We start from the raw sequence: 9,487 nt of genomic DNA, 5'->3' as shown, positions 1-9,487 counted from the left end.
ATTATGTAATCAAAGTTGTGGGTTTTTGCCCACCAGATTGATGAGTCATGGTACCATTATAGTTATTTTAGTTGTATTTCTCTTAAGAATAAAAGTGATCATCTCTATATTTGAAGGCCATTTCCTGTGAATTGTCTATATATTTTGCCAGTTTTCCTATGGAGTCTTTTTTAATATTTTCAGAAGCTTTTTCTGTATTGGGGAGACTATTCTTTAGTGATTTGATTTCAAGTATCTTTCCTAGTTTAAAAACTTATCCTTCTAAGTTATTGTTTCTAGATTGACTACCTTTATTTATGAGGTAATTTAGAGTATGTAATTTTGCTAATATGTTAAATAGGGTAGTTTTTAATAATTATTCAGTAACTTTTCTTTTACTTTGTCATATTTAAATCCCAGCTTTTAAATACAAATGTTTTTTTATTTTTATATAACTTAATTTCTCAGTTTTTTTCTATTTAATTTCTAGATTTTGTCATAAATTTAGAAAGGTCTTTTCCTATTCTAAGTTTATGATAGAATTCCCCCATTGTTTCTTCTTCTACTTTTATGGTTTTATTTTTACATTTATATCTTTGATCCATTAGGAGTTTATCCAAATGTACCATCCAATTTTATTTTATTTTACCAAATGCTTCACTGTTGTCCTAATACCATTAAAAACTCAATTTTTCTAATACTAGTTTGATAGATTGTTTTTATTATGTACTAAATTTTTCTATTTGGGTTTACTTCTGGGCCTTCTAGGCCAGTGATTTTTAACTTTTTTCACCTCATGGCACACATAAACTAATTACTAAAATTCTGCGGCACACCAAAAAATAGTATAGTTTTGTTTCAGTCATATAGGAGGACTGTTGTGTTTTGTTGGTTGTCATTTTTTAATTTGACAATCTAAGGGAAAAAAGGTTTGTGCCCCTGACTAAATAGTCTGGTATTGCATATTTTAAAAATTCCTGCAGCACACTGTTGAAATCACTGTTCTGTGCTGTTGGATTGGTTTGACAGATGATTTCTATGTCATGGTTTTAATTATTCAGATTACATAATATTTCTTAATAGCTGATAAGGTCTGTTCTCCCCCATACTTCCCATGGCTCTTTTTTCGAGCTTTCCTGACCATGCTTGCATGTCTATTTTTCCCTTTGAACATCAGAGTCAGTTGTCTAGGTTCTAGAAATAAAACCTATTGATGATTTGTATTACAGTTATATTTATTAGAGAAAATTTATAAGTAGCTTTATTAATACATAAGACTTTAATGAAGATGACTCTTTCTATTCAGGAACATAGTATATCTTTCTGCTTATTCAGGCCATCTTTAGTGTTTTTTATGTGTTTGTTTCATACAGATTTTATGTATTTTCTAAATTCTTATACATATTTTACTTTTATTGCTTTTGTTAATGAGTTCCTTTCTTTCATTACATTATCTAATTGGAGGTTGGGTTTGTACATAGGAAGGTATTGATTTTTGTTGTTTTTTCATTCCTTTATTGGTAAGTCATAGTTTTTATAAAAAGCTTTGCCAGAGTGTAAGGAGCATGTTTCCCAGCAGGGTTGTTTTGTTTATTTGCTTGTGGGCTATTGTTTTTAGGTGAGAATAATGAAAGACATAGGATATGATAGAGGTAGCCATATTTTTATGGAAAAAAAGGCTTTGTTTATGAAAGCCAAGACTTCTCTCAGTTTTAAATTCAGATTAGACAAAAAGATCTATTTACAAAGTGTCACTGTCCTCCCTATTCCTTTAACCTTACTCCCCTCCACCCTCTGTAAGAGATTGTTTATTTTATCCTTCCTTTCTTTGCAAAATTGAGCAGATACATATATTTGATTTTCTCTCTTTTTTCGCAAGGACAGTCTATAATATATACACAGAGAGAGAGAGAGAGAGAGAGAGAGAGAGAGAGAGAGAGAGAGAGAGAGAGTGTGTGTGTGTGTGTGTGTGTGTGTGTGTGTGTGTATGGTCAGTTACTACTCAACCCCACCTTCACCCAAGTTATTTTTTAAAAAATGAGAAATAATTCACTTACAATAAAATTCAACCTTTTATATGTGCAATTGTGAGTGTTTTTTTAAATATGCTTACAATGTTCTGTAACCATCACTACTACTTAATTCTAGAACATTTTTTTGTCATTTTTAAGAAAGCCCATACCCATTAGCAGTTTCTCTCTCTCTCTCTCTCTCTCTCTCTCTCTCTCTCTCTCTCTCTATATATATATATATATATGTATTTGGTTTCATTTTATCTAATTATAGTAGCTAGGTAAATTCTCAAATATTTCAGAACTAATAAATTGACAGTACTAAATTTTGTTTTATGTGAACACCTGGCTGGTGTGATTCAGTTGGTTGGGCATTATCCAATGCACTGAAAGGTTGCTGTTTCAATTCCTGGTCAGGGGCATGCAGGAGGCAGCTGATCAATGTTTGCACTCTTACATCGATGTTTCTCTCTTCCTTCTTTCTCTCTCTCTAAAAATCAGTAAAAACTATTCTTAAAAATATAAAAGTTAAATTAAAAGTTAATTGGAGTGTGGGTAGAGTAGGTGGCATCATAGGTCTCATTTATGTTACTTGATCAAACTAGATTACTGATATGCTTATTTACTGATATGCTTTAGTGTTAGGTAACATTTTGTCAACAATAGATCAGGTCTTTCATTTCTTAGAAGTTAACTGACATATTATTAATATTCTTTTTTTATTATTATTAATATTCTTATAGTAGAAATAAGAAAGATAAAAAGAGAGAAAAAGAAAGGGACCATATTAGTGAAAGAAGAGAGAGAGAACGTTCAACCTCTACAAGAAAGAATTCTAATGACAGAGATGGGAAAGAAAAATTGGAGAAGAACAATACTTCACTTAAAGTAAGCAATGGTCATTCAGTGTTTCGACTTTTAATAATTAATAACTGAGATTGTTCTTTATTGCATAGAAGTAGTTTTAGGCTAAAAGGTCCTTGAGGGCAACAGTGTCTTGTATGTTTTTGGTATTCTTTTGTATTTGTTAAATTGACAGTTTTTAAAACTAAATTTTGAAGGGATAGATAGATAAGAGCTAATTAAAAGTTAAACAACCACATTCTCTATTTTAGAGAATCATGGGATGGCATATAGTAAGAAAGATTTTAGACTATTTACGGTACATGTAACAAATGTATTTGATATTTATATTCAGATTTCTACTTGATGCCATTTTCCTCAGTATTTTGTTTCAACAAATTTGACAGATGTTCTGTCATTATTGGTTTTGTAATATATACTGAAATTAGGTTTGTTGAATTAGATAATTAACAGAAAACCAAATTCTAGCAATTAAGGGTTTTGGGATGAATATTTTAAGAATTTATGAATTACTAGAGGCCCGGTGCACAAAAATTTGTGCACTGGGCGGGGGGCGGGAAGGGGGGAAGGTCCCTCAGCCCGGCCTGTGCCCTCTCACAGTCTTGGACCCCTTGGGAGATAACGACCTGCTGGCTTAGGCCTGTTCCCGGGTGGCAGAGGGCAGACCCAACCTATATTTTAAGAATTTATGAATTATGTTATATTGGTATAATTTGTATTTGAACATCATTATGAGTTCTAGAGCTTTTATCATACAGTTTTATTTACTCATACTAGTAGAAGTTTGTTATTGTCAATAACATGTATTTCTTGAGCACTTACTATGTGTCAAGCACTCTCATGTTCTCATTTAATCCTCACTTAAGCTGAGGGCAAAACATGGACGTTCTTGAACAGTCTTTGTTAGGAGGAATAGTGACTGGCTTTTCTCCATTCCCTTACTTTTGCTTCCTTGGTTTCCAGATTACAAATCTATCCTGGTGTCTTTGGCAACTATTTTACTCTTTCCACAGGTCTGTCACATTTTTTGAAGTTAGTGAACAACACTTACTGAACACTTCCTTAAAATTTCTGTTGATCTATTTTTTTCTAATTTAATTTCGATGGGTTGCCCATCTTTTATGAGAAGTGCAAAACACACATGGATACATATTTGTTTAACCTATTTATATGAAATGGTAATGGGAGAAAACCCAGTTTTATTAATTCTCAAAAAAATAAAGTTACATATTTTAGCCATAAGCAGATGTAGTAACAGGCAACTCTTGAGAAAAATATTAAATGTATCCCTTAATACTCATTGTAGGAGAAGGAGCACAATAAAGAACCAGAATCAGGTGTGAGCAAAGAAGCAGATGACAAGGATGCACCAAGGACTGAGGAAAACCAAGTACAGCAAAATGGGAATTGTCAGCCAAATGAAGAAAACCTTTCTACCAAAACAGAAGCCGTGTAAGACTGACAAGTGCACCTCTAAATGCACGCTGGAATAAAATCCAAAGCTTTTAATTACTCTTAACAAGATGTTAAATAATGAAGAATCCATTTGAGCATAAAGAGATAAGCTAACAGCTTTTCTAGTTGTTAGGTGGCTTTGTGGCCATCTTGTTAGTGAGTAAGAAAAGAAAGCATGGACATCATGAAGATAACTGATGTTACCCAAACTCATCTTCTAAAATCTGTGTATTTCCATGGTGGCTGGCACACTTGTCCTGTGGTTTGTTAGTGTTTGCCAAGAACCATTACAAATAAATGGGACATCAAAGATCCAAATTTGTATTCTCCTCAAAGACTGGAGATAAACATTGAAGGCTCTTTTAAAAAGTGTTAGTTACTGAATTTTGTATTGTTTTACTTTTTTTTTAATTTCAACATACACAGATTGATGATGTGCTTGAAATCGGTGCAAATATATACCCACCCTTGTAAGTGCAGAATATGTAAGAAGTTTTAACACTTAACTCCACAGGATTTATAGTGATTGTGTTAAATTCTCACTATTGTGTTTCTTTTTCTCACTGTTTAGGACAAGTTTTTCTTTACAATACTTTCACAGATTCAAATTCCTTAAATAAGTGGATTAAAAAAAACAACTGACAATGCATGCTACTACTGTTCTCTTTCAAAAGGAAGAACAACTGTTTTGAATACTAATAATAATGTATTAGTATTCAGTGTTTAGAATCATTGGGTTTCCCCACAAAGTAAGCACTTCTTTTTTAACTTTCTTGACATTTCCAAGCTTATTATGAATAATATTGTAGTGTGTATTGTCAGCAGTAGATGGCAAAGGTATCAATATAAAAAGAAAACTTGGGTTTTCAAAGCGGGCTATGGGAGCACAAGCTGAAGCTTTAGTGCCTTCTACAATGTGGTATACTGTTTTCTAGAGTTTTATATGTACTAGTCATTCTCAGCTCATACGGAATTTAGATGGATATTCTATTCACTCCCATAGAGAAGTGTGCAAGTGATATGTCAAAAGAGCCTCTTACTTACTTAGTTCACCTAATATGAGAGGGAAGTCCTGTTTTCAAGAATGACTTTAGAGCTTAAAACAACAGTGCAGTTTTGGGACCATCAGTTTTATACTGTGATCATTGAAAATGAAGCATGTTCTTAATTTACTTAAAGCAAATCCTTTAGTTGTCTATATGGGATGGCCTTAATTATTACCTCTCAATCATCTTCTCATAAATGATGTGTAGAAATTGAACTTAAAGGAGAATACGTGAGGTTGTTTTATTTTTAAGGATTTGTTTACTTGATTTAAAATATAGGTCATCCATCATTCTTAGGTTCACTTTTTGTAGAAAGTATGCAAGCAGTAAAATGACAACATTGCTAATATTTCCCCACCACTCTAAACCATAACTCATAGTTTCAGAACTCATTTCATTATTGTTATATTTCCAAAAAAGATATACCTTTTAATTAGCATATTATTAAAAAATCAAGTATAATTATTTTAATACAATATAATACAATCAGATTACTCAGTTGCCTTACCTCACGGGAAGAGTTACTTATAGAGTTCAAAGCTGAGTAGCACATCAGTTATTTGGTTTCAACTTGAGTTGTCTTTTAAGGTTAATACTATTGAAACTTAAATATTGGGTGGGGAATGGAAAGAATTGCCCTTATTGCAAATAATGAAGCCTGGTTTGATTATGAAGCTGCTTAATTCCACCTCATGTGTCCAGAATTACTGTGGTATTTTTTCCCTTTTTGTCACTGTGTACATTAAATTTTTTGAAAATGCTTTACTATGTAAAGTATAGATGGTCATTTTAATCTTTCAACCACATACGGTTGGCTGGTAAACAGCTTATTCTGATACAAGAATGCTTGTATGGTGACTATGGAAAGATCGTGAAGGAGTACGTATATCTTGCATCAACAGCTGTCTTATTTATGATATGTAAGTAGAATAGAGCAAATGTTTGACTCTGTTATTTTTAGTACCATTTCTTAATAAAGCTAAGTATTTTAGAGGAAAGTATTTGTTATGCATTTCAAAACAGCATCTTAGTTTTATTTTGTTATTTTTTTAGTTTCCATAGAAGTTGTTTTGACATGGAGCGTGCATGTTTGGTGTTGTGTCTATAAAACAATCATTTAAAGTTTGAGTGTTTTCTTATGTTCTGGGCTCTATTAAATGTTTGTTATGTTATAATTAGCATATTTAATTTGGGTCCTGCTACTAATTATTTTTCTGGCCTATATTTATTCAGCTTTAAAATAATGAAAGACTGATTTGTAAGTTAGGCATAAGTAGGAATACAAGAGATTTGGAGAAAGTGAAATAATTTTCTTAAATTAGAGCTTATGTAAGGAAAGCTGTCTAGGCCTATAGATAATTGGTGTGTGTGTGTGTGTGTGTGTGTGTGTGTGTGTGTGTGTGTGAAAGAGAGAGAGCGAGAGAGAGAGCGAGAGAGAGAGAGAAAGGGGGGGGTTCTTCTTGTTCACGTATGAGAGCTGAAATGTTTCCATTTGTTTATTATTTTCTCAAGGAATTTTGTTTTTTTTCTTTAAGATTATTCTTGTTCATCCCAGGTAGATATTGTCAGAAAAACTTGAGGTAAGGCCGAGATGATAGTCATTTTATACTTGAAAGCTCCTGTAAAATACCTTTTTTTGTTTGATCATATGGAGAGTACATACACTCTGTTCCTTAAATTGTAATTGCTCTTCATCATTCTGGACAAATTCTGTTGGTCCTCTTGTTCTTTCTGTCCAGCACTGCACACTGAAAAGGTAATAATATAAGATGGCTCTTCATAAGATAGCCAGTTTCATGTGAGAAAACAAGTATAAATCTTCACTTCTGTAACCATCTCCTTAGTTATTTTCCATCTAATCTAACTTATAATTGCAAACACTAGTCAGCTTGTGATTTTCTGTTTAGAATTACTTTTTCAAGAGGTAAAATGCATGTTATGTTGATCTTCAGAAGTGTCAGAGGCTTAAATTTTGGCATACTCAAAAATAACACATTTAGAATTAATATTTTGTCAAAATATCTTGTGATATTAGTCATTTTCATGACCCCATTTATTCCTATATATGTCGCTATTTTTATTTAAAACTTAAAAAAAAACAAAAATGACCCAAATTTTTCAACTGAAGATAATGTTCATATTTAAGGGATATATATATATGTATATGTATATGTATATATATAGTACATATATATAGTAATATATATGTACTTAGTACATATATATAGTAATAGGCTTTTAAAAGTTTAAAAATTTATTAGAGATGGTTTGATTTAAATCTTTAGTAGTTGGAATAGCAATTAGAATGAGTCCTTTTGGAGGGATGCATTGAAAAACTTAACATTTCAATTAGTCATTTTTTATATTTTCACAAGATAGTATCTGAATTTAACTTGGCCATGAAATAGAGTCATTTCAACAAAGTAATTATGTTTCCTACATGTTTAATTTCTTTTAAATCTTTGCTACTTAATATACTTAGTACTTCCTTATGTTTATTTGCTAATGTAATATTCATTTAAATTGAATTGTTTATTTTCAGATTTCAAAAGTTAGTGCCCCTAAAAGGGCTAAATTGTACTTCTGGAAGCAAGAGTCCAGTATAAATGTAATACATTAATACTTTAAAATATAATGGACTTCCCTACTTAATCTTGGATTTGTGGGTTAATTTGTTTCTCTTAGTACATTTTTATTGATGATTCTGCTTAAAGACTGATACATTATTTTAAAAATAAAAGCTAAAGCTATTAATGACTTTTGGTCCATATTCTGTTAAGTTGGATTTAATAAAGAATAGGTTTTTTTTTTCCATTTCACTTTTGGGTAATTTTATGGTTCCTGGCAATTAATTTATAATTATTAGTTTATATCTAATACAATATTCCTTAATATATTATTTTTAAAAGCAGATTTGTAGCCTGTTGCCTGATTGTTAAATTTACTTGTATCTAGCTAACATTTTAACTTTGAAAATTGCCACCTTTTGGGAAGCTTCACATATTTTACAGTAAATATTTATTTTCCCAGGACTGGAATGAATAGTTCCCTTCATTCTTGATTAACATTTATTTGCTAGATAGATATTTTCTTAACTACAGGGTATCCCCCAAAAATGTATACACAACTTAATAGCTGATAGCTCAATTAATCTTTCTTTCTTTTCAGATTTAACCCATTGGAATTAATAATTATTCAAAGTGTATACACATTTGGGAGGTGGGACACCCTGTATATTAAGTTCAAATTCATGAAAATCACACTGAAAGAATTATAGTTGAGATTTAGTTCTACCAACTTAAGGTTACGGGTAGGCAGAAAAATGTTGGGGAACAATCTACAGAATTCCCTGATTTCCACAGGAGATTCACATTTTGGTATACTGTGTAATTGTATAGATAGTTCAGTTTAATGGTTAAATAGTACTCTCCTTAATCTTAATTAGGTTAACACATAGTGTTCTTTACATAATGCTATGAATTATCAAGGGAAGAGTTTAAAATGTAAGCAGGAAGATGCTGCATAGGTGGTGTGTGTTTATGTGAGTAGGACTACTAAATGGTACTAGAAAAGATTTATCAAATGATGCTGCTATTGTGTTACTATATTTTTAATAAAATGGAAATCTTAAAACCTTTCCAGTCTTGAGTAGTAATTTCACTTATTTCTGAGACATTTATTTGTATATTTACATCTTAAACTTTACTGCCTTTATAGTAAATCCATTTTGGACCTTAAGAAAAGAGGAAGGACAAGATTTGGCAGGATTCTAGAGACTTCAGTCTGATCAGACTCCAAGTGCCAGGAACAACCAACAATAGAGGTAGTGTTTACAAGGACTGATTTCTTGCCAGATCATAAGAATTCAAATTTCTTAGAGATTCAGGGAATTCACTCAGCCAGTAGCTTGGACCCAATGGGTCTGGTCTGCTTATGGCCTGGAGTCCAGGTGGCTCAGGAGCAGTTTGAGATGGGGACCATCCACCCTAGAAGTTGCCCACCTGCACGGGAGCTGGATCTTGCCTGCCTTTTATCTTTGTTGTTCTAACTTCAAGCTCCTACTAATTGCATAGTGTGGGAGCAAGCAAATTTCAGAAACCTGAGCTGAGGTTGAACTGATACGCACCCTAA

At 32.0% G+C, this 9,487-nt stretch overlaps 1 protein-coding gene across 1 annotated transcript in view; it reads left to right on the top strand.

Moving 5' to 3' along the window:
• Positions 1–8,993, top strand: part of SREK1 (splicing regulatory glutamic acid/lysine-rich protein 1) — a 39,900-nt gene extending 30,907 nt beyond the window's left edge. Inside the window, exons 11-12 of the mRNA XM_015563051.1 lie at positions 2,735–2,879; positions 4,162–8,993. Coding sequence (XP_015418537.1) covers positions 2,735–2,879; positions 4,162–4,311 — 295 coding nt within the window. The 3' untranslated portion in view covers positions 4,312–8,993. The remainder of the gene's footprint in view (positions 1–2,734; positions 2,880–4,161) is intronic.
• Positions 8,994–9,487: the final 494 nt, after the last annotated feature.

Source organism: Myotis davidii, unplaced genomic scaffold, assembly GCF_000327345.1.
Source record: "Myotis davidii unplaced genomic scaffold, ASM32734v1 scaffold135, whole genome shotgun sequence".
In the NCBI taxonomy this organism is placed as follows: Eukaryota; Metazoa; Chordata; class Mammalia; order Chiroptera; family Vespertilionidae; genus Myotis; species Myotis davidii.
The sequence above is the reverse complement of the archived record's forward strand: the minus strand, read 5'-3'. Positions and strand labels throughout refer to the sequence as shown.